Here is a 25,392-nt window from a genome sequence, read left to right as displayed (position 1 = left end):
GGGCAGTAATGTTGGTGTTGGTGATAGGGGCAGTGGAGTTAAGGTCAGGAGGAGTAACATTGATATGTTGGAGGGTATTGATATGGAGGGTATTGATATGGAGGGTTTAGAAGACACAGTTGTTGCAGATAGTGTTAGTGAAGATATTAACATGAATGTTGGGTATTTATCCCCCTCGAATACAATTCAGACAACTCACACTGTGGTTGGTAGCAACGATATGGCAGTTCGTAGCAATGATATGACAGTAATTGTTGAAGAGCCTAAGGAAGGGATGGTCTTCCCGTCTTCGGAAGATGTTGAAGCCTACTATAAGAAGTATGCTGAGCAGATGGCGTTTGGAGTGTCTAGGGTTCAAGGTGTAAATTGTAAGAAGGACAACAAAAAAAAAAGAATAGCTAACAAGTAGAAGTGTGAGTGTTGGGGAAAACCAGACATGAGGGCTAGGAGGGAAGCCAAGAAGAGGGCAAAGGCAATGGGTGTTGGAGGTTCAGGTGGTTTAGTTGATGGGGTGGTATGTGAGGATCAGTTACGTCGTATGAAGAGGACTTCGAAAAAGTGTGAATGTGAGGCCCGTATTTATGCTAGAATGAATAAAGATGGCTTGTGGGTGTTGAAGACAGTGCACCTAGAGCATAATCACCAGATTGATCCAGCAAATTCTAAGCTTGTGAAGGAGTACCGCATGAAGCACCTGACCCCATCATTGAGGAGGACCTTGATGGATTACTATGAGCTAGGTGTACCAGTTTCTCAAATACACGGTTGCATGGCATCCAAACGAAAAGGAGTGGAAAAAATGTGTCTCACCGTCAAAGACTTACAACATGAGGTGTACAAGGCAAAGCGGTTGAACATGGTTGGAGGGGACTCGGTGGCAATGATGGAGTTTTTTAGAAAAATGCAATCCGACAACCAAAATTTTTTCCATGCCCAACGGTTGGATGAAGAAGGGAGGCTTAAGGATGTGATGTGGGTGGATGCAAGAATTAGGGTTGCTTATGAGGACTTTGGGGATGTGGTATGCTTCGACGCAACATACCTAACAAATGAGTACGAGTTCCCATTTGCGAACTTTGTTGGTGTGAACCACCACGGGCAATCGTTGTCGTTGGGATGTGCTCTTGTTTCTCATGAAGATTGCGATACTTTTCGGTGGATATTTCAGCAGTGGCTAGCTTGTATGAACAACAAACCTCCTAGTGCCATTTTGACTGACCAAGCGGCAGCTATGCGGAGGCCCCTAGCTGAAGCCATGCCAAACACGATTCATCGTTGGTGCATATGGCATATAATGAGCAAGATCCCTGAAAAACTTGGCAAGTGAGCATGGTAAGTGGCTTATGCAATTATTAGTTCATATTAAGTGTTGTCTGACTTCAATGAGTACAATAATTTGCTGTATGAGTTCAATATAAGTTACATTTTTATTTTTTTTTTGTGAAGAGTAGCTGATATATTAGGCCTTAACAGGCTTCAGAATAAGAGTTAGATAATTACTTATCAATACAAGTTTAATGATATATGAAATGTTGTGAGTTCAATATAAGTTTAATGATATATGATCTGTTGTGACTGATGCTGGCTAATATTTGGCCTTCAAATCTGATGTAATAGTTTAATGATATGCCAAGTTGGGTGCAGGATAAAAATATATGAACTATAATAGCCAGAGTTTATTTTTTCTGTTATTTTTTTTTTTTTTGTGAAGAGGAGTCTAATCTATTAGGCCTTAAGAGCAGATATATACAGTAGAAAAATGATCAGGAGGCTTGCTGGTATACAAAAGATTGTTGCTAAACACACTAGGCAGAGTTAGAGTCTTCAAGTTGTTGTGCTGTTTTGTTAAATATAATTTGCTTGCATTTGTGTTTTTTTCAAGATGTTATAGTTTTAGACCATAGTTTTTTGAGACATTGTATATATTCTGATGGTAAATTAATTTTTTTCTAGGTACCAAGAGATTGTCAACCCCCTGAAAGAGGTGGTGTATGAGAGTTTTGATCCCGAGGAGTTCAATACCCGATGGGCTGAGTTCATAGCGGAGTATAACTTGGAGGACAATGAATGGCTGCATAGCCTCCACAAGGAGAGTCATATGTGGGTGCCTGCGTACATGAAGGAGTGTTTCTGGGCTGGTATGAAGACCACACAAAGGGTGGAGAGCATCAATCGGTTTTTTGATGGCTATGTAAACCGCAAAACTAAACTCCACGAGTTTCCTCAGAAATATGACATGGCCTTAACTCAACGCGTGTCAGATGAAGTGAGTGCAGATGAACGTTGCTCGAAGTACCTAAGGAGGTTGGTTAGTGGCTTCAAAGTTGAAAAAATTTTCCAAAAGTTATACACAGACAACAAGTTTCAAGAAGTTCAAACGGAGTGTTCGAGATTGATGTATTGCAACATCCGAGGAAAGGAGGTTTTGTCTGAAAACCTGATTCAGTATTTGTTGATCGATCGTGTATGGATAGTACCTCCAGGTGCTAGTGAGGAGGTCATTACAGATAGGCGAAGGCTCTACCAAGTTACTTACTATCCTATGACTAAGGAGGTTCAATGTGTTTGTAGGAAGTTTGAGACAAGTGGCATACTTTGCAAACACTGTATTAGAATTCTCGACGAAAATGAGGTTGAAGATCTACCACAAAAGTACATTTTAGACCGTTGGCGGAAGGATGTACCCCGTAAGCACACTAGGGTCAAGGTGTCCTACCATGATCCGGGCGACACAGAAAATGTGCAGAGATTCAACAGAATCATGGAAAAGTTCGAGCCCATCTGTGACACTGCTACCATGCTCAATGATCAAACAGTCCAAATTGTAATTGAAGCATTATCAAAGCTGAAAAAAGTTGTTAATGATTGTAGGGACAAGAAGAGTCAGGAACATGTTCCTGTAGTTAGCACACTTTCATCACTCGCTGAAGAAGACAGAACGTTTTCATCAGTCTCAGTTCATGCTGATCTTGTAGACCCATGTCCATCTGCCATGGTGCCTGTTATAAAGGTCCCTATAATTAAGAAAAGGAAAAGGGGCAGGCCTAAGGGTTCAAGGCACAAATCATTAGCTGAAACTGGCTACAAAAAACCCAACAAGAACAAGAAGCCTAGCCCAGTAAGATTTATGCTTTTATTGTCACTACTTTTTATTTATGGAATAAGCTGACTTGGATATCATATAGGATGCAGGAAATGGTGTTGAGGAGATAGAAGAGGATGCAGGAAATGGTGCTGAGGAGGGTGAAGAGGATGCGAATAAGGAGAATGAACATGCACCGACTGCAGGAACAGTTAAGGTAAAGGCAAAGGGAAAGGGAAAGGCAGAACAAGGTTAGGGCAAGGGAAAGGGCAAACCAATCAAGGGCAAGGCAAGAACAGTTAAGGGAAAGAGGAAGGGCAATGCTGAACCAGTTAAGGGAAAGGGAAAGGGTAAGGGCAAGGGTAAGGGCAATGCTGAACCTGTAAGTTTATACAGTCATTTATGTGATTCCAATTAAATTATTTTTTATATCATATTTGACACATCACTCACAGGTGGTGAAGCATAAGGTGGTGAAACAGAAAAGGCTTGTGGAACTAATGGCCAATGGGGCGTGACTTGTAAGTTTGGATACTACATCAACCGGAAGGCATACGTATTCCCGGGAGGCGAACAAGTTTCTGATGTGGATTCGTGCGTTTATTGTACTAAGCTAATGGTGAAGCGTTGTTAGTTAAAAAAATTTAAATTAGTAACAAAAACCTAATGTCTGATCTATTATGAGTTGAGTCTTATGTGTTGAATCTAATGTATGAACATTATTTGAATCTAGGATTTATAATATCACACTTGAGGCTCAAAACACATGCATACTTGCTAATCAGGCTATTAACATTACCAAAGATTGAAAATATAAGCAACTCCTTCTTGTACAAAATTATATGTACAAGATAAAATTGGACTACCTTTTTATAAACCCAAAAGTCCAAAACAAATATTGGAGTAGTGTGAAAAGCAAAAAATATAAAAAAAATTGGGTGATGGGAAATGCAGTTGTTGGGATTCGAACCTAGAACCAAATATAGTGTGTAGGTAGAATGTAAACCAATTGAGACAGTCATCGATTGTGATATAATTAGGAAACAAATATTATATATAGTATGGAACTATTGCTTTGCACTCTCATTCTCATTTGCATAATTTAATTAATATTTTAATTGAAAAAAAAGGTGTATTCCGCAAGGGGGGTTATATAAGACTTCACAAATAACTTTACTTTTAACATGCAACCAAAATCTACTACATGAACAAGCAACCTTTCATGTCTATTCATATTCTGCCACCCTTTTCAACCAATAAACCCAAAAGTCCAAAACAAATATTGGAGTAGTGTAAAAAGCAAAAAATAAAAAATTTTGGGGGATGGGAAATGCGGCTGTTGGGATTCGAACATAGAACCAAATGTAGTGTGTAGGTGGGAATGTAAACCAATTGAGACAGTCATCGACCGTGATATAATTAGGAAACAAATATTATATATAGTATGGAACTATTGCTTTGCACTCTCATTCTCATTTGCATAATTTACAATGGTGTCGTAAATTATGTATCTTACATAGGCACATATTCGAAAAATAATATCAAACCACTAATAGATAAAAATAATAATGAAATTACGGGAATATTGTGATCGATATATATACATAATACCATAGCCAAAAAATTTACATTTTTTTAGATTTTAAATTTATTGATAAAAATAATAGCAAATATTAGAATACGTTACATTAAATTACAAGAAAAATACTTTACATTTTTTAAAGCCTTTTCAATTTTTTTTATTTTTGGGGAGATGACATTAAAAGAGCAATTGGTTATCAGTTAATTAAAGCCTTCCAATTTTTTTTAATTTTGGGGAAAAAGACCTTTGTAATTGTGTCAAATAATTTTTGGCGCAAAAAAAGAGGGAATGAAAGAGGGAGTTGAAAGGGTATGTATGACATCATCCCCATGATCAAATAACTCCCACTCCTACTCTCTACAAATCTAACTTCCATTATTTGTTTCAATTTCCTCTTAAATTTGCTCTCCATTTTTACATAACTTCTCTCTATTATTCCCAATTTCTTACTTTCTTTCTCTATTAATCCAAAAATGGTTAAACAAAACAAGGGCAAACAACCAATGGTTCTGTCAGAGCACGATCAACCCAAATACTCTGAATTGCAATTCCTTGAGTTGAGGAATAAAATGATAAGAGATCAATTGAATGACTACCAGTTAATGTGCAAATCCCTGCAGTCTGAAATGGATGATGTTGATACGACCATATCTAAAATTCACAAAGATAAGGCAGAGGCCAATGAAGCACAGAGACAAAAGGAAAAAGGCACAAGGGTGAACGTCGCTCCGCTTAAGTTGGGGGGTAGTAAGAGACCCACGAAGGGGGCAAAGTCGGAGGCAATGAAGAGGGTTTCTGGTGGGGCTGGTGATGGACAAGCAGCAGTAGGTGATGCTTCTGAACAGGGACCCGCTGTTGCAGGAGGAGTGTAACCAGTTGGGAACAAGCGGAGGCCGAGGCAGTGGACAGAGAGGCAAAGGAGATCCACAAGCCTGACGGAGGTAGTTCCCCACGTTCCATATCATGTCCGTGATCACTGGTCTCCGGAGGTTTCTGGCGATGCATCCGGTGCTTACGGTCACTCTGCTTCTACCATCGAAAAGTTTGACTAGTTTGAAAAATTATGCTCAATGTTTAATGTTTATTGTTTTATGTTTATTTGATGTTTTATGTGTGTAGTTTGAACAATGAAGTAGTAATTAGTAGATATGTTATTGTTGCATGTCTATTTTATGTTTTATATGTTGAACAATTAAATAGTAGCAAGTAGATATTGTGAGTAATAAGTACATATTTTATTGTTTTATGTTTGTTTAATGTTTTATGTGTGTAGTTTGAACAATTAAGTAGTAATTAGTAGATATGTTATTGTTGCATGTCTATTTTATGTTTTATGTGTTGAACAATTAAGTAGTAATAAGTAGATATTGTGAGTAATAAGTACATATTTTATTGTTTTATGGTTTTGAGTAACAATTACGAGTTCTAGCTCATTTTATTTTTCTTGAAATGTGTTGCTTATTTGTGTTGTATGTGTCGGTGATTTTTTGTAATAATTTGCTTAATTTTCTTACTTATAATTTGCAAGTTAGGAATTAGGAATACATAAAGATTTTAAGGTTTTAAAGTTAAATAATTTGGGTTTTTAATTTGGGTTTTTCTATACATAGATCGCCCTTAGGGCTATGCATAAAAAACAACGATTTCATAGAATTAATGCCCTTTTTCTTATTCCAATGGAATCTAATATTGTAATTGAATTAAAAAACTGATTTACTTAATGTAGTGTTATTAATAGGATAGATTTTCATAACACTACATTTAATAACACTTACTAAACTACTTTTTTTTAGGACAATAAACAATTCTACTCCGTAGCTAATATCCTACCATCGTGTAAAAAAAAACAAAAAAAGTCGTCAAATAAGTTAGGCCAAATTTCATGTTCTCGTATGGATGTTATTCAATTAGGCTATATTCGTCCAATTTCAATTGCATGCATTATCCCCCAAATCAATTACTTCTCATCCCAATTTCATGTAGGTTTCATTAAATTGGGATTATGCAAAAGAGACAAAAAATTATGCAAAAGAAGAAAAAAAAAAGAGTTTTGGCAGAATTGATGCCTTGAGTTAAAAGGAAGAACGAGCAATTGTCGAAAAACCAATGATTGAATGTTATGCGTTATTGTTTTATACTACTTCATATAGCTGATTTTATTCTGAAAGATGAATTGAAAGTTGATCATTGAGTTTTTTTCTTGGGAAAATGCATATTTATTGAGTCATATTCTATACTTTATAGAAATTGTAAGAGAATAAACTATGTAATTAATCCTTATATATAGCCCTATAGCATTTGCCTTTAGCATTTGCCTTTTAACTTTTACAATAAAAGGGGTATTGAGAGGAGTACAACTTTTTTTATAGTGAAAATGGGACATATTAATGCATGTGTAATGTGGCATCTGGGTGAATTGTGATGACATGTGTATAGGTAATTGTGGTTTGTCTTTTTAAATACTAACTATAGATATAGATAAGTAGATATTGTGAGTAATAAGTAGATATTCAATTTAAATCACCAAATCACCATAATAAGGCATACAATCATAATAAAGCCAACAGTACAGAAACTTAAACTGCATTCTAATCATCATTCTACTATTATTACTTCCTAAAAGCTTAAACAATTGATCATCTTTAGTGGCTCACACTAAGACAAGATCTACATCAAACACTGCAGGATGTCCTTCTTGAAACTTAATCAATGCACCTTCTTCTACCTGAACGTTGTACCGATCAGTAAATTCCCTAACACCACTTAGTTCACACTTGGTAATGAGACCATCCTTCTTCACAACTCTCAGCTTCGCAGCGATTTGCTCATCAGAGTTTTGAAGCAGCACATTAGTTGAATCACCACAGTTGTTGAACCAATTGTTAGCAAAGTCAACAGTAACATTCTGCAATAATTGAACCAGAGTAAGTACATATATTTTATCACGGCAAAATAGTGTAACAGTTAATAGCAGCACATACAATTACTCCTTTCTTAAGGTAAGCTGCAATGAAAATGAACTTGAAATGTGGCTTAGAACAGGAACGTGCAAGGTCATCAATCCATTCATTTGTTTCGATTATATTTGCTGAGCTACCATGGTAAGAAGGGCTGCACCCTGGCCTCTTACTCGAGCTTGAGCCACGTCCTGGCCTCTTGCTTGAGCTTGAGCCACCAGTGCTCTTTGCAGCTTCAGATCTTTGTGATTTCTTGCTTCCTGATGGCCTTAAAATCTTTACCAAGAAACAGCTATTCCCTCTATATGTAAACTTTAGACCATCGCCAACCCTTATCTCATTTTCTTCAACAAAATCAACCCAACCACCTGCTAAGATAGTCATCCAACCATCTCTGTCCTCTTCATGTGCCATAGTAGCTTCCCACACTCTGCCATACTCTTGTAGTTGCAAGTCAACCCCTTTATCACCATCATTCAATATATCCTTAAATTCATCAGGAATACGCTGTAAATTAATACACATAAGCAAAATACCAGCTCAATATATAAGCAACAACAAAACATACACATGTTAGAAAGTAATCTCACCAAAACACATAACTACAGCAATAATAAAGCAATAATTATATGTTTCATACTAGCTTATCTTTGTGATGATCTTCATAACAAATGGTAAATGTCATCGCAGTATTTGCCATTCAAGATTCTGAACAATTTACTAAGATTTTTATTTATACTTAGCTTTTTAGCACAATTCAGTAGCTAATTTGCATGATAGAAAACACTGCTATATATATAGATATATACATATATAACAAAGCTATTGTCAAAATTATGTAGTATATTAATTGCAATTAAATATTACTTTGACAAGAAAAGACTTGAACAATCTGATTTTTCGGTAACTGAAAGAATCTTTAATTTTAATATTCCTTCCCAATGGTCATACCAACCATAATTACAAGTCAAGAAAATTCAAAGATGGCATAATGATCAACCCAAATAACATAATAAGTACCACTGTTATTCATTCATCATTTAGTAAGCTAACCACAGTACATCAGTTACATACCTAATACATCACCAACCAACATCAACATTCATCACCAGCAATACCTTTTCAAAGCGATCTTCAAAATTAGTTTGATAAAATTTACCAAATCATCCAGCCTTGAAGTAACACCAGCAATACCACCTTGTTCAACTTCCAATTCATCACCACACAGCGCATATGTTTAACCCAAGCAATCCTATCATCCATGGTGATTGGCTTCACCAAAGAACATGTGAACGACTATTCTTCATTGCCCCTACAGAGAGAATTTGGGGAAATCGTGAAATTAGGGTTCATAAGAAAGGGGGAAATCGATTTGATATATAAGATAAGGGAAATTCGATTTGGAGGGAAATTCAGATTGTAATTACCAAGGATATTATTGTAATTTTATTTTTATGACCACATTAGACCTAAAAAAATTAGCGACGTATTTTAATTTGGATATTGGATCCAAATAACCGAATTATAATTCGGATTGGATCCAAAAAAACCGAAGTATAATTCAGATTGGATCGGATTGAAGTTGGTAAGTTATTCGGATCGGATTGGATTTGAAAATTAAAAACCAAAATTTATTTCGGATTAGATTGGATTTGGGCTAAATCCAAACCGGAAAAAAACGTTTTCTGAAAAAGTATAGAAAAAAAAAAATTTGTGGTAAATGCTTGAAAAATGATAATAAGACCATAAACAAAAATGATTGGTTTTAAAATAAATAAATAAATAAATAAATAAAAACAAAAATGAGAATTTCTTAAGGTACATATACATTTTTTAAGGCCAATGTAACACGGTCGAGGTACCGTCCCAATGGTCACTCACTCTCCACTCTTAGCACGCTACTGAGCATAAGGTCAGCGGTTCGATTCCTACCAACACCCCCCACCCGCAAATAATTTTTTTATTATTTTAAAGTTTTCCATGATCTATAATAATTTTTTAAAGTTATTATATTTTCTTTTATCTTTCCCAGATAATAAAAAAAAATTAAAACAAAAACAAAAAATTAAAAAAAAAAATAGCTGGTAATGCTTGAAAATGATAATAAGACTATAAACAAAAAATGAGAATTTCTTAAGGTACATATACATTTTTTAAGGCCAATGTATCACGGTCGAGGTACCGTCCCAATGGTCACTCACTCTCAACTCTTAGCACGCTACTGAGCATAAGGTCAGGGTTCGATTCCTCCCAACACCCCCCACCCTCAAACAAATTTTTAATTATTTTAAAGTTTTCGCTGATCGATAATAATTTTTTAAAGTTATTATATTTTCTTTTTTCTTTCCCAGATAATAAAAAAAATAAAACAAAAACAAAAAATTAAAAAAACAAAAATAGTTGATAATGCTTGAAAAATGATAATAAGACTATAAACAAAAATGAGATTTTCTTAAGGTACATATACATTTTTTAAGGCCAATGTATCACGGTCGAGGTACCGTCCCAATGGTCACTCACTCTCAACTCTTAGCACGCTACTGAGCATAAGGTCAGCGGTTCGATTCCTACCAACACCCCACCCCCAAACAATTTTTTTTTTCTTTTAAAGTTTTCGGTGATCGATAAAAAAATTTTAAATTTATTATATTTTCTTTTTCCTTTCCCAGATTAAAAACAAAAAACAAAAAAAAAATTCGTAATGCTTGCAAAGAGTATGACGTGTTCTGATTTGGGATAAGATTGGAAACTAAGACCTGAACCCTTTTCAACACTTCGATTTTAACATTGACTCTGGCATTAATGGAGTTTTTGACGAATACAGTTCAACATTTGACTACTTCCTTATCCTACAAAGCATAAGAACCAACATTCACCCTCCTATAAATACTCACTACTAAGAAACTAAAGACTCACATTTGTAGAGACTAGAGAGTCATCTTACTAAGAAAAAGTTTAGGAGAATATGAGGAGTTCAAGTGAAGAAACTGAGTACAGTGAATCCGAAATAGAGGAGTGTGCAGAAAAACCATACAAGGCTTTAGTCGACGGCAAGACCAAAATCCGGCTGTCAGCGGAGGGATTGAGGTGCCCCTTCTGCCTGGGGAAGAAAACAAAGCACTACAGTTTCACGTCTCTCGTACAACATGCCCATGGTGTGGCACATGGCTCTGAGCGGCGCCGTGTTAAACAGAAGGCAGAACATCTTGCCTTAGACAAGTTTCTGAAAGAAAATGAAAACAAGTACAATCGGCCAATCCCTGAGTAGTTATTTTTTTAGTTTTTATGATTTCCATGTGTTGTAGGTGTTGCTATGTTTTTTTTTTAAATTTTCCTCTATTATGATGTTCCAATCAGTTTGTTTTGCAATACAATTAAAGCGTAAAAACATGCTCACCACAGCATGCTTCTTCTTCTCATGATCAACGGTCACAGTAAACCAGTTCAACATTTTCTGTAAATAAACAAACACCACAATCAATTAAAATCTCACAACCCCCTACCACTGCCCTACACTCAGAGCACAACCCTCTCACCTGCCTACATGCAGCAAAAAAACCTCCCTCTAAACATGATGCCACTGCCTTCCCTTCCCAGCCATAAATTCAAATTTCTACGTATAACTCAAACTATATTTTATAGTAGTCTTGAAGAAATATAGGAAAGAATGTATTAATTAAATTCCTTCCACCAAAAAAGTCATATGTTCAGCATCAATATCATATTTTCTAAGCATAAGTTCAGAAGATAATAAGACATGAAAGCAGTAAACCAGGAACAAAATCCAAGAATCAGTCATATGAAACCATTTGCACAATGTAAGCAAGTTAGGGTTAGGTTATGGAGTAGTTTATACTATTTTTATACAATAATCCCCAAATGCTTGCAATTGAATTTCAGATCTCAAATCAAATGAATTGAACTCAAATTTTGCATATTGGTTAATCTCAATATGAAGATTTTAAATCCCTAAATTATAAAATCAGCAGTGACTCTAGATTCACGAATTTAAGCAATTACAATTCCAAATTACAATTTCCAAAAATTATCAAGATTATTCACAGAAATATGTACAAGCCAAACAATTCAAAAAAAGAAAGCAAATTTGTGAAAGCAAAATTCAATTCAAATCAAACTTACCAACAATTGAGAATTATCAGGCGATAAAAGTGCAGCTAAGTGTATCACTCGAGTTGTTCTTGTAACTGAGATAGAATTATGAAATTTTAGGTTAAATCCCAATATTTAGAAACTAAAATTGGTTTACGACAAAAAGAAAGTAACATCTTACCTCAGAAGCTAGTTCAAGGGAGAACGTTGATTGCGCAGCAAAGGAAATAGAGGGAGAAGGATGGGTGGATGACACTTGAATGACTGACTATAAGGAGTAAAGACTATATGATTTCAATTTAGGTTCATAGATTTTTTGAATTTTATTTGTACTTTATTTTTATTTGTACTTTGTTGTTATTTGTACTTTATTTTTATTTGTACTTTTTCTTATTTATGCTTTATTTTTATTTGTACTTTTTTTCTTATTTGTGCTTCATTTTTATTTGCACATTTTCTTACTTGAAGAAATTTTTATTTGAAGACACAAATTAACTTATCTAAGATGGCAAGACTCTTAATTAACTTAAGACATGTTGGTCTTCAGTTCAAGTCCCGTTATAAGCATTTTTAAGATGCAAACTTAATACATGTCAAACTTAATACATGTGAAAGTCACATACTCACATATCACGTTTATGACACGTGAACAAGTTTTGTTTTAGGAACATTTTTTAATACTACCTCCGTTATATGTTATGTGCAACGATTTGACATAAAGCATAGAGGGAAAATGTCTAATCGTTGCACATAACCTGTAACAGAGGTAGTATATAAGTATAGCTTTAACCAACCATTTAACCGTATAATAAATTGTTTATTTTCAATTTTGTCATCTATACAATTTCAATAATACGCTGTTTGAATTTTGTTTTAACTTTCGTCAATCAATGTTTCACCTTTAATAATCTAATGTTTACAAAAAAAAATATGATAAAATTGAAACAATAAAATAAGTCAAACAAATTTATTTCTTGAAATACACACATTGAAACATCATATTACAATTTTAGGTCAAACATAAGAATGGATAACTTCACTGATTCACAGTGTGTGAACGGGTAATTTCACTAACACCCAGTGTGTGAACGGGTAATTTCACTGACAGTCTAAATGAATGATTAGTTATCCACTGATTCTTATTGTGTGAATTGATAGTTTGACTAATTCATAGTGTGTGAACGGGTAATGTCGCTGACACTCTAAATGTGCATGTGTGTGATCAAGCCACAATGTACATTAGGAGGGATCAAAAGCAGAAGATTGTATCTTGCACCATAAAGAAAGGATTTCTAGAATTAATCTGCGGTTGGACTTATGTCATGTGTTGTTTGTGTTGCAGTGAAACAATTTAGCTAATATTTTGTCGGTTGGACTTAGATCATATACCTTATTTCTTTGGGTTATGGTAAATCTCTAACTTTGTAGTATAATCTATTTTACTTAGTCTGATTTATATTTTTTGTTATTCTACTACTTTTATTTGAAACTAGTCAATCCAAGTGTAATTTTGAAGTATTATTAGGGGTGAGCAAAAAGTCTGTGTAACTGTCAATTGGAACTGGGACCGGGTAGGAACCGGCGGATCCGGAGGCGGAATTAGACCCGGTGGTTCCAATTCCAATTATCAACTTTTTCGAACCAGAACCGGTTGGGTACCCGGTTACCCAATAAGTAATATCACTTTCTTTTCCTTTGCTTACAAATAGGGGTGTCCATTCGGTTTTCGGTTTAGATTTAGCCCAAATCCAATCCGATCCGAAATAAATTTCGGTTTTTAGTTTTCAAATCCAATCCAATCCGAATTACTTACCAAATCCGATCCGATCCGATCCAAGAATTGAATTTTATTATTGCAATTTTATTTATGTAATCGCATTAGATCCAAATAATTTAGCAATGTATTTTAATTCGGATTTTCGGATTGGATCCAATCCGAATTATAATTCGGTTATTTGGATCCAATCCGAAAATCCGAATTAAAATACATTGCTAAATTTTTTGGATCTAATGCGATTACATAAATAAAATTGCAATAATAAAATTCAATTCTTGAAAGTATAGTAGTACATATTATTAAAATCATGAACATAGTTTAACATGATTATTATTAACAATTTTTTTTTTTTGTAAAATAACGCTTTCATAATTCGTTATTTCGGTGTTTTGGATCCGAACAAGGTCAATCCGATCCGATCCGAAAATCTGAATTTTAAAAAAAAAAATCAATCCGATCTGATCCGATTTAAAGTTTGGATCCGATCCGAATTGATAATTCGGTTTAGATTAGATTGGATTTTGGTTTTTATCCGAATAATGGACACCCCTACTTACAAATCAATACCCTTAGCTTGTCAATATATCATAGATGTACTATATAATTTCTTTGATGTCCTTTTGCAATTTTGTGGGTCTATGTCAGTGGGAGAGTGGAAGAGCTCTTCCCTTTAGCTTACTGGAGTAAGTCAGACATCCCACACATAAAAAACAAAATTACAATAAAGCACTCTTCTTTTTTACGAAAATTATGACTATGTTTTAATAGTCTTTTCGAAGCATAGCTTATTTTCCCTCCTTTATGTTGTCCTTTTTGCGTGGGGAAGCATGAGGATTTTATTATTGTTTAGTAACAAATACTGACATTACAAATCACTAGTACTCACCCTTTACATAACCCCATCTTCAACCTCAATTACAGAACCCATCTTCAACCCCAAGCACTCAACCATCATGCCCAGAGCTGCGATAACTCCTGAGGGTAATCGGGCACGGCTTTTCTTCGACCCCCCTCGTACTTTAGCCCCGCAATTGGACCTCGATTCAAAGCTGTTCTTATGCCATGACGCTAATGACAACCCCTCATATGTCTCCAAACAAACTATTGCAAACTTCATACTCAATCCCACTAATGTGACACCTGAGTTCTCGACCTTGAAAATGCGGTCAAATGATCTCACTTATGAGCTCCGACGGGCTCACATACCACACATGGATGATTGTTATCCATTGCCTAAAACTGCAAAATTTATCCTTGAATTCTATCTCAGGAATTATTTCACCGTTCCTTACTTCTTGCAGCATTTAATTGATCCAGAGCCCGTTATTGATCTAACTTCTCCTACGTTTCAACTTGACTTTGACATTTAGTTCTTGTGCATGGCAAGCTTCTTAGACGCCATTCAAGTGGTCAATGTTCCGCGATATCCAAGTGTAGTAATCTTAACCATTTTTAAAGCGCCACAGTCTGAGAAGCGTGCACCCCACCATTTAGCGCCACAGTCTGAGAAGCGTGCACCCTACCATTATGTTGCATTGGATCCGGTATCATGCCCTCCATGGGTTCCCAATGTCAACAATGTGCCATTAAACACTCACATTCTCACTTGGAATGTTCGGGGTATCAATAGGGAGTCCTTCCTTCGTAATTTCTCAATAATTTATGAAGCTATGCAGCCATCCGTGATTATAATACTTGAGACAAGGCATTTCTTAGAAAATGTCACTAAGATGATACGTCGGCTTCTACGCCACTTTAGTTTCATCACTTCCCCTGTTCGTGCATTTTCCGGCGGTGTCGCAGTCTTGTGGAAGCCAGAGGATATCAAAATCAACCAGCACCATACCTTTACCGGGGCTGACGTAATCAACGTGGTGCTTCAGGTAAACTTCAAAGTCCAATTACCATAGTTTTTACTACTATTTACCTTTATTTACCTTTTGTTATTAAACAATTAATGATATGTAACACGTTTATATTAAGATAAATCATAGTCCATCTTGTACATTTAATCATATTTTTTTCCTAACCATCACAGGGCACACAGCCTTCGTTGAAGAAACCCAATCTCGGAATTACTAAACCTTCATTCAAGTGTTGTGGGAAGAGGTGCAATTGAATTTTTCAAGCCAAGGATTTAAACTTAACCTATGTAATTCGGTGGTGAAATCAATTGGTTTTACTTTTGTTATAGTGTCTTTAATGTAATGGTGGTAATGATTGAACTTCAAACCCTAAAAGCTAGGAGAATTATTCTGTCTGATTTTCATTTAATGAAGGAATGTTGTAGTAGTAGTAATTAATGTAACATATTTGTTAGAGTTGTACCCCTGATCTTTTGTTATTTTTAGAAGTTATGAATTATTACAACATACTATGTCCAATTATTAATGCAAAGGAGTCCTTTTCTTAAATTAATGAAAATTTGTATTTGATGTATTTATTAAACTTGGATTTATCTGTAAAATTTATTTTTAAAAAATAACTAAATACAATATACATTATTTAAAATAACTTAAAAGGTGGTTTAGTTAAAAAAAAATTAAATGGTGTAAATTATCACTGATTTAACGTGAACGAAGTATATACATTATTTAATTTTACTTGTTACTTTTTATAAGATAGGTTTTTTTTTATTTTTTATTTTATTTTTTAAGAATCACTAAATGGTGTTTATGATATAGGTTTTATCTTTCTTATATCACTATTCGGTTACTAATCTAAAAAACATAGGGTTTAAACTATTAGTCACCAAATTTAAAAGGGCAAAACGTAGTAATGAGTTAATTTTTAAATATAATTAGGGCCTCATAACACATTCATACATAAACATTAACACACAACATAGTAGTGATAGTACAATTAAAATACAACGTAGTTTAAAGTTCAAACAACACAAACAGATCAAGTTTAAACAACACAAACTCAACAAGTTTAGACACAAACCATAGCAAGACAATTCCATGACACACAAACTCCAAGTCTCTAACAACACACATTATTTTACATAGATTAGTACGCGTAGCAATACAGTTCTTCTAACTTCACATTGCAGCCTTCCCCATCAGCGTTTGCACTTGATACTAGTTCTCCTCACCATCACCAGAAACCTATGTTGGACATTAAAATTAAAGGATTAGTAATTTAATTAAATAACATAATAACAATATTTTTTTATCTATAGTGAGGGAGTTCAACCTCAACTGGGGTAATTGTGCCCATGACACGCTCATCATTCGACTCATCTGCAGCTAGGAGGATGACTGAGTCTACCCTACGAGTGTCAAAGAAAACCACGGTCCCTCCAAGCACACCTCCACCCGCATCAAACCTCCAAATCATAGTTGTGCCTAGTTTGGCAAGAATCCTTTCACAATTGGTGGATATTGCCCCCACCTCTGCCACTATCATCAGAATTGGGTTATGGGTTGCAACAATTTTTTTAAAGTGGTCGACAAAGGAAGGACGGGTGATCCTACAGCCATTCCATAGCACAACAGAAGATCCAATGTCCACTCTTTTCTTGTTAGCTTCTACCAACGGGTGAAGTCTGATAGATTGGTAACGGCTTGTGAGATCGTCTTCGATGAACTGGTCCCTGACAACCGAGTAATTCATCTCCGTGATAGGAGACCTCACCTAAATGTAGGGCAGGTTATAAGCTACTCAAACCAACTTATTTTATTGGATCAAATTTTATAACCAATTGTTTTAAAAAAAATTGTTTTTTTAAAAAAAAAAAAAAAAAAAAAACTTAGGGGGATGGGGCTCAGTCTATTGTGTGTAAATGTCATATTCATAATTAACCTACTCAATCAACTTAAATTATCATGTAGGGGTTCATAGTTATCATGATTGAATACTCAATTAACTTTATATACTTTTTTATATACTTAACTTTAAAAATTAACTTAATATACAGCACTTTATAAATTAAGTGAATGATAAAAATTAAAAGCATGGTAAAATTAATTTAAATATTAACATGATTACCTATAATTACCTGAACTTAATTTGACCAAAAACATAAATTATCACGATAAACTTAATTTGAACAAAAACATGATTACGTAAACAAGTTAATGAACAAGCTTAATTACCATGAGTAAAATAGTTATGATAAACTTAATTAATTATCATGACTCAAAGAAATTATTACAAGTAATCATGATTTCTTAAAATTAAACCATCATCTATATTAGCAAATTACATACCAAATTTAAATTACTATTCACTGGTCAAACATATCTATTCAAAAATCGTTCATGGGACTCTAATCTACTTTAATTTCAACCATTATATGGCACATAAATTAACTAAAATTAAATTAACTTAAATCAAATAGCAGGCAATTAAATTAAATCAAATAGCAGGCAATTAAATTAACAGAAATTATCTAAAATTAAATTAAAATTTGGCTACTAATTAAAAGGGTACCTGCAGGAAAAGAACATCATCGGTGTAGCTCCCAAAATCCGTGATAAAGCCAGCCAATCCAAGGGAGTAAACAGGGCCACTCGTGGGTATAATTGGCTTCGGATCCATCTTGTCTACCAACAATTTTGGAATTATTTTTGTAGTACCCTCGTAGTTGATATGTCCATTTTATATAGTAACTTACCCCCGTCCCTTGGTCATAATTAGTAGTGTTTTTGGCTCTTTCGAGCCACTTTTATTACTAATATATGTTTTCTAGTGTTTTCGTAGTTTTAGTTGTATTTTACAGGAAATTTCACTCTTGGAGCATTTTCCCGGGCTTTATTGATCAACTACGGAAGCTAGAAGGACACGGACACTTTTGAATCCCAGGATCGGTGAGAGCCGATGATTAAGGGCTCGGTATGAGACACCAAGGCTATTGGATCGTTTAATCAAGACCCGATGAGGAAACTTAGATTGGGCCGAGGAATCGAGCCCAATCGAAATCCGAGCCTCAAAGAAGAAGACCGGGCCCGATCGGGCAAGCTTGCGCCCGATCGGGCGGGCGCGCATAGAAGAGCACCAGCAAGAAGGCGCGCCCGATCGGGTGAGCGTTAGCTCGATCGGGCGCGGCTGCCCAGATAGAGTGTGAAGAAAAAGGCGGGCCCGATCGGGCTGCCCTTCGCCCGATCGAGCGCGTGTTTTCTCAAGACCTGATTAGTTAATTTTAATTTTCATTTTAGGGAATGTTTAAGTACGAGATTTGTACGTAATTTTAGGATTACCTTCTTTTTTAGACTTTCTCTCTCTACTTAGGATATTTCTCTCTCTTAAATTCTCTCTCAACTTTTGTTCTTAATTACTTCCATTAATCCAATTTTCTTTTGGTAACAATTTCTTCTCTTTTAATTTCAGCTATTTTACTTGCTTCTTTGATTATGTTTTGTTTTATTTATTTGATTAGTTTAGTTATGATTATGTGTGAGTAGTTTCATTCTAGGGTTTATGGGGATCCATAATTATATGAAGGGATAATTTGTTATTATTGATTATTGATATTGCATGATAATTTCTTATTGAATTGTTTTAATTCTTTGCAATTAGATTATGAATCGAGCAGATGTAATTTGATTGTGAATGTTTAGCAATATTGAATTGATGAATCGAACAGATGTTAATTTAATATTAAAGGCTATTTTCAATAGGAACTTAGATCTAGTAAATTGCGAGAGCCTGTAAGATCTATGTTGATTAATAAATTGCGAGAGCCTGTTAATCATGTTATTTGTGCAATATTAATTATTAATTACTTCATTTTATCCTGGAATATTAACTATTGGTGAACCTTTGACCCTAGGCTTCCTTATTATTGTTTCTTTTCTCCCTAAACTTATTCTTAGTAGTATAGAATTTATTCCCAAAAATATTGGTTACTTAGATAATTTAGATTATAATAAATAATTAAGAGTAAAAAGGCTTGTTTCCCTGTGGAGTTCGACCCTACTTCCCTATCTACTTTAGTTAGAGGACTTAGGTATTTATTTTTGATTAGGGGATAAGACTTGACCCTATCAAAATTTGGCGCCGTTGCCAGGGAAACGGTTTTATTTTTGTTTTCTGATTATTTTTGTAGTCTAGATTATCCCCTTTTGTCTCAAAGAACTAACGTTCTTTGAGGCAATTCTCATATTTGTCTTTTAATTCCTTGTTTATGCCCAGGTGTTCCATATCAGGTTACATCCCATTCGATCCTGAGATCGAGCGCTCTTTTCATAGGCAAAGGAAAATCTATAGACAAATTCTGGCGGGTTTTGAGGAGGACAACAGTCGAAGAGATCCTCCCTCTGATTCGAGTGACACAGATATTCCTTCAGATTCAGAATCAGAGATGACGGCCCAGAAGAAACTCAGTGACTACTCGCAGCCGAAGCTCACAGACTTCCCGCACCTTACTCCCACTCCAGCTCTAGATGGAGTTCAATTTGAGATCAAGCCCCAATTTATCAATATGATAGAGAGGAAGCAATTCAGTGGAGCTAAGGGTGAAGATCCTAATCTTCACATCGCAGATTTCTGCCAATATTGAAACACCATTAGACAAGCCAGGGTCACGCAAGACCAAATCAGGGAGATTCTTTTTCCTTTTTCATTATGTGGCAAAGCTAAATTATGATTTAATGGTTTAAATAGAACTGCACTTGGTATTACTGACTGGGAAACTCTTGCTTTGAATTTCTATAATAAATACTATCCTGCAGAGAGAACAGCGGTGCTAAGGAGTGCTATTCAGAACTTTACTTAAGAGGCCGACGAAATGTTATATGAGGCTTGGGAGAGGTTCAAGGATCTACAGAGAGAGTGCCCCCACCACAATCTAGCACAATGGCAATTGATCCAAGCATTCTATAATGGACTTGGAAATTCTTCTAGATCAGTGCTAGATTCTGCAGCTAGTGGGAGGTTCATGAATTTAAATGTGGACGATGCAGGACAAGTTATCGAAGACATGGCAATACACAATTCCCAATATGGGAATCCGAGAGGGTTTGCAAATAAAGGAAAACATAATGTCGATTCCGTATCCTTTTTGCAAGCTCAATTAACGTCTATTTGTCAAAAATTAGATAATCTTACTGTTGCTCCTAACTCTGTAGCTAATGTTTCTGCTGTTGCTAACAATGAAGCTTTTTGTGAAAATTGTGGAATTATAGGTCATTGGGAGCAAGATTGTAGGAGCTCTATGGAACAAGTTAATGCCTTTCAAACCTATAGGCAGAATAACCCATATTCCAATTCCTACAATGCCGGTTATAAGAACCATCCATATCTTTCGTACCGGAGCACCAATGTACAAAACCCTCCACCTCCACAACAACCACAACAGCAAACCCCACCACAGCAAAAATATTATCATCCTAATTCCGGCCAAAAAAGCCAAGCATCACCCTCATCATCTTCCGACCCTGCCATGACAGAAATTAGAGCAATGCTTACCAATATGCAAAAGCATATGGAAAGTAGGGATGCGCAAATTGATTCTATCCTAGCCCATAATAAAATCATGGAAAATCAAATTACACAACTTTCATCTACCCTACAATCCTGTCAGCAGGGAGCTCTACCATCACAACCTATCCATCCTACAGATCATGCTAATGCAATCACTCTAAGGAGTGGTTTACATTATGATGGACCTCTTATGCCAAAGGAAGATAGACCGGCTCCTTATCTAGATTCCTCTATACCAAACGCTAATCCTGCTAGCCCTGCAGGGCTACAAATAGATACTAATCCTACTTATGTCTCTATGCAGGGTAAATCGCAGGATAAGGGAGGAGATGTGCAGAGCCCAGTTATCAAGCTTCCATTCTCTAATAGACATCTGAAGAGTAAGCTTGATAAACAATTCGGTAAGTTTTTAGAGGTTGTGAAAAACCTGCAGGTAACAGTTCCTTATACTGACTTAATCACTTAAGTTCCTGCTTATGCTAAATTTATGAAAGACATTCTGACTAGGAAAAGGGCCTTTAATGAAGTAGAAACTGTAGCTTTCACAAAGGAGTGTAGCGCCTTATTGCAAAACAAATCCCCTCCTAAATTAAAGGATCCCGGTAGTTTTTCTATCCCTTGTCATATAGGGAATATTTTTATTGATAAAGCTTTGTGTGATTTGGGTGCTAGTGTCAGTGTCATGCCATCGTCTGTTTGCGCTAAACTTAATCTGGGAGAATTAAAAATTACTAATATAACTTTGCAAATGGCAGATCGTTCGGTAAAATACCCCTTAGGTATTTTAGAGGACGTCCCTGTCAGAGTTGGTAAATTTTTTATTCCTGTTGATTTTGTTGTTTTAGACATGGCAGAGGATACACAAATACCCATTATATTAGGTAGGCCTTTTCTCCATATTGCAGGAGCAATTATTGATGTTAAAAATGGTAAACTAACCCTTTCTGTAGGTGACGACAATGTTACTTTTAATTTAGGGAAGGTTTTGAAAGGGCCGATGCTAGAGGAGAATTGTTGATATATTGATGTAATTGATATAATGGATGATATTTGTGATGATAGCTTGCCACAGGTTCTTGCAAAGGATCTCCTAGAGGAAGTTCTCTGCGGGAATTTATCTAGGGACAATGCAAGCGTTTGGGGTAATGAAGTACAAGATATTGAAAAAGCTCTTTCCTTAACAGAGTTAAGCCCCAAGGAAACAATGAAGGTAGTAAATTTAGTTCAGGAATCAAAACCTGCAGAGGTCAAGAAACCTGAGCTAAAACGTCTCCCTTTTCATTTAAAATATATTTTTCTTGATGAACAGGAACTACACCCCGTGATCATCAGTACTGCACTTACTGACCTACAAACTTCCCAACTTCTAGGGGTTCTCAAAACCCATAAGAAAGCTATTGGGTACAATATTAATGATCTCAAGGGTATTAGCCCTGACTTTTGTATGCACAGGATACATCTAGAGGACAATTATAAGCCCTGCATTCAACCCCAACGAAGATTAAATCCTGAAATGCAGGAAGTAGTCAAGAAGGAGGTTATGAAATTACTTGATGCAAGTATTATCTATCCTATTTCTGACTCCAAATGGGTAAGTCCTGTGCATGTAGTGCCGAAAAAAGGTGGGATGACTGTGATAACAAATGAAAAGAATGAATTAATTCCCACTAGAACTGTAACAGGGTGGCATATGTGCATTGACTATCGTAGATTAAATATCGTCACTAAAAAGGACCACTTCCCTCTTCCCTTTATAGATCAAATGCTTGAGAGGTTAGCCAATCATAAATTCTTTTGCTATTTGGATGGGTACTCGGGATTTTTCCAAATTCCGATTCACCCTGAAGATCAGGAAAAGACTACTTTTACATGCCCTTATGGCACTTTTGCATACCGTAGAATGCCCTTTGGTTTATGTAATGCACCCGCTACCTTTCAACGTTGTATGATGAGCATTTTTTTTGATTTCATAGAGTCTATTATGGAGGTCTTTATGGATGATTTTAGCGTATATGGTTCTTCATTTGATTCATGCTTAATTAATCTCGCTAAAATTTTGAAAAGATGTGAAGAGTGCAACTTAGTTCTTAATTGGGAAAAGTGTCACTTCATGGTGACAGAGGGGGTAGTCCTAGGTCACATTGTATCTGATAAGGGCATACAAGTAGACAAAGCTAAGATATCAGTGATTGAGCAATTACCTCCCCCAGTTAATGTTAAGGGAGTTAGAAGTTTCTTGGGTCATGCGGGGTTTTATCGCCGCTTTATCAAAGATTTTTCTAAAATTGCTAAACCACTGACGCAGCTTTTGCTCAAGGATGCCCCTTTTATTTTTACTGACGAGTGTCTTAAGGCTTTCAACAGGATTAAGCAGGCTTTGATATCGGCACCCATCATATGTGCTCCTGATTGGAACCTTCCTTTCGAGATCATGTGTGATGCAAGTGACTTTGCACTAGGAGCCGTGCTCGGACAGAGAAAGAACAAGGTTTTGCATGCTATTTACTATGCTAGCAAAACTTTGGATGAAGCCCAAGTCAACTATGCCACTACGGAAAAGGAGTTTCTTGCTGTTATTTATGCTTTAGAAAAATTTAGATCATATCTTGTTGGTTCTAAAGTTATTGTTTTTACTGACCATGCAGCATTGAAGTACTTAATAGCCAAGGCGGAATCAAAGCCACGGCTACTCCGATGGGTTCTTTTGCTCCAAGATTTCAACATTGAAATAAAAGATAAAAAGGGAGCAGAGAATGTAGTGGCAGATCACTTGTCACGAATCAGGTATGATAAGGGTAAGGATTCTCTTCCTATAGATGATTCATTCCTTGATGACAACCTGTATGCAGTTGTAGAGCAACACCCTTGGTATGCGGACTTTGCTAATTATTTAGTGGGTGGTACTCTACCTCCTGACTTGTCCTACCAACAGAAAAAGAAATTCCTTTCTGATGTTAAACATTATTTTTGGGATGATCCTTTTTTGTTTCGTGAGTGTGCAGATGGATTATTTCGCAGGTGTGTTCCCAAATGGGAAGCTCATGGCGTTCTTACTGCTTGTCATACCTCACCTTATGGAGGACATCACGGCCCCACTAAAACGGTGGCTAAGATTAATGAGTCAGGCTTCTATTGGCCTACTACGTTTAAGGATGCTAACACTTTTGTGCAAGCTTGTGACTCTTGCCAGAGGATTGGCAACATTTCACGAAGGCATGAAATGCCCCAAACCAGGATTCTTGAAGTAGAAATATTTGATGTTTTGGGTATTGATTATATGGGGTTGTTCCCATCTTCCAATGGGAATTGCTACATACTCGTAGCCGTCGACTATGTGTCTAAGTGGGTCGAGGCCATAGCTTCACCAACAAACGATGCCAAGGTAGTCATCAAGCTCTTCAAGAAGACCATATTTCCGAGGTTTGGTGTTCCACGGGCTATTATTAGTGATGGAGGTACTTACTTCCATCAAAGACAATTGGATAACCTCCTTAAGAAGTATGGTGTATATCACAGAACCGGGCTTAGTTACCACCCTCAAACTAGTGGTCAAGTTGAGGTCTCTAATAGGGAAATCAAGGCGATCCTAGAAAAGGTAGTAGCCAAGTCAAGGAAATATTGGAGTATGAAGCTTGATGACACACTTTGGGCATACCGAACGGCATTCAAGACACTTATTGGTACTTCGCCTTATAGATTAATCTATGGTAAGGCATGTCATCTTCCCGTGGAGTTGGAGTACAAGGCTTTTTGGGCGATCAAGGAGCTTAACATGGACTCTAAGGTCGCGGGTAAGAGAAAACTCCTCCAACTCAATGAGTTAGATGAGTTTAGATTGTCGGCATATGATAGAGCGCGAATCTATAAGGAGAAGACCAAGAAGTGGCATGACAAGAGGATCTTACCAAGAGATTTTGAACCGGGTGATAAGGTTCTTCTCTTCGATTCTAGATTAAAGATTTTCCCAGGAAAGTTGAAGTCTAGGTGGTCCGGTCCCTTCACTGTCACAAGGGTGAACAAATTTGGCTCGGTAGAGTTGGTCAATGACAAGGGTGAAGAGTTTAAGGTATATGGCCAACGATTGAAAGTGTATCATGAGGGCGCTACTAGTAGAGATGTGGAGGAAACCCTCCTAACTCCACTTCCAACCTGACCATCAAGGTGGTAAGAAGGTCGTGCGGGACCTAGATAAACCAGCGCTTTGCGGGAGGCAACCCGTATTTCTTGCATTCTAGACTAGTTTTTCTTTTTCTTTAATTTTTATTTTTATTTTAGAGAGGCGAGGAGAGTGAAATTTTACCATTTATAAGTGTTTTTGTACAGGTATAGGTTTGAGAGGTAAAGAGACTAAGAAAATTTGAAGACGAAAAGAAATCGAAGAAAAGCTAAGGAAATCCGACTGGGCACGGGCCCGATCGGGCGGAGCTCGCCCGATCGGGCGCGCAAGCAAGGATAA

At 36.1% G+C, this 25,392-nt stretch overlaps 2 protein-coding genes across 3 annotated transcripts; one reads left to right on the top strand and one right to left on the bottom strand.

Moving 5' to 3' along the window:
• The first annotated feature begins 2,091 nt into the window (after positions 1–2,091).
• LOC110696659 (protein FAR1-RELATED SEQUENCE 6-like) lies at positions 2,092–4,601 on the top strand. The gene is made up of 2 exons (XM_021874015.1): positions 2,092–3,118; positions 3,186–4,601. The coding sequence occupies exons 1-2, from the start codon at positions 2,099–2,101 to the stop codon at positions 3,336–3,338; spliced, it is 1,173 nt and encodes a 390-aa protein (XP_021729707.1). The 5' UTR covers positions 2,092–2,098; the 3' UTR covers positions 3,339–4,601.
• Positions 4,602–7,206: 2,605 nt separating this feature from the next.
• On the bottom strand, positions 7,207–12,116 carry LOC110696658. 2 transcript variants are annotated; one of them, XM_021874014.1, is made up of 7 exons: positions 11,913–12,116; positions 11,762–11,826; positions 11,019–11,075; positions 10,656–10,721; positions 8,696–8,933; positions 7,646–8,128; positions 7,207–7,569 (listed from the first exon to the last, which is right to left on the bottom strand). In XM_021874014.1, the coding sequence occupies exons 6-7, from the start codon at positions 8,033–8,035 to the stop codon at positions 7,315–7,317; spliced, it is 645 nt and encodes a 214-aa protein (XP_021729706.1). In that variant the 5' UTR covers positions 8,036–8,128; positions 8,696–8,933; positions 10,656–10,721; positions 11,019–11,075; positions 11,762–11,826; positions 11,913–12,116; the 3' UTR covers positions 7,207–7,314. The 2 variants fall into 2 exon arrangements, with proteins under 2 accessions (XP_021729706.1, XP_021729705.1); XM_021874013.1 differs by having other exon boundaries at positions 7,646–8,933.
• Positions 12,117–25,392: the final 13,276 nt, after the last annotated feature.

This window comes from Chenopodium quinoa, unplaced genomic scaffold, assembly GCF_001683475.1.
Source record: "Chenopodium quinoa cultivar QQ74 unplaced genomic scaffold, ASM168347v1, whole genome shotgun sequence".
NCBI lineage: Eukaryota > Viridiplantae > Streptophyta > Magnoliopsida > Caryophyllales > Amaranthaceae > Chenopodium > Chenopodium quinoa.
The sequence above is the reverse complement of the archived record's forward strand: the minus strand, read 5'-3'. Positions and strand labels throughout refer to the sequence as shown.

Coding starts and splice junctions, on each gene's coding strand:
- LOC110696658 (XM_021874013.1), bottom strand. CDS start 8,146: ATGTGTATTAATTTACAGCGTATTCCTGATGAATTTAAGGATATATTG. Junction 7,570..7,645: donor ACCTTAAGAAAGGAGTAATT/GTATGTGCTGCT, acceptor CAATTATTGCAG/AATGTTACTGTTGACTTTGC.
- LOC110696659 (XM_021874015.1), top strand. CDS start 2,099: ATGTGGGTGCCTGCGTACATGAAGGAGTGTTTCTGGGCTGGTATGAAG. Junction 3,119..3,185: donor AGAACAAGAAGCCTAGCCCA/GTAAGATTTATG, acceptor GATATCATATAG/GATGCAGGAAATGGTGTTGA.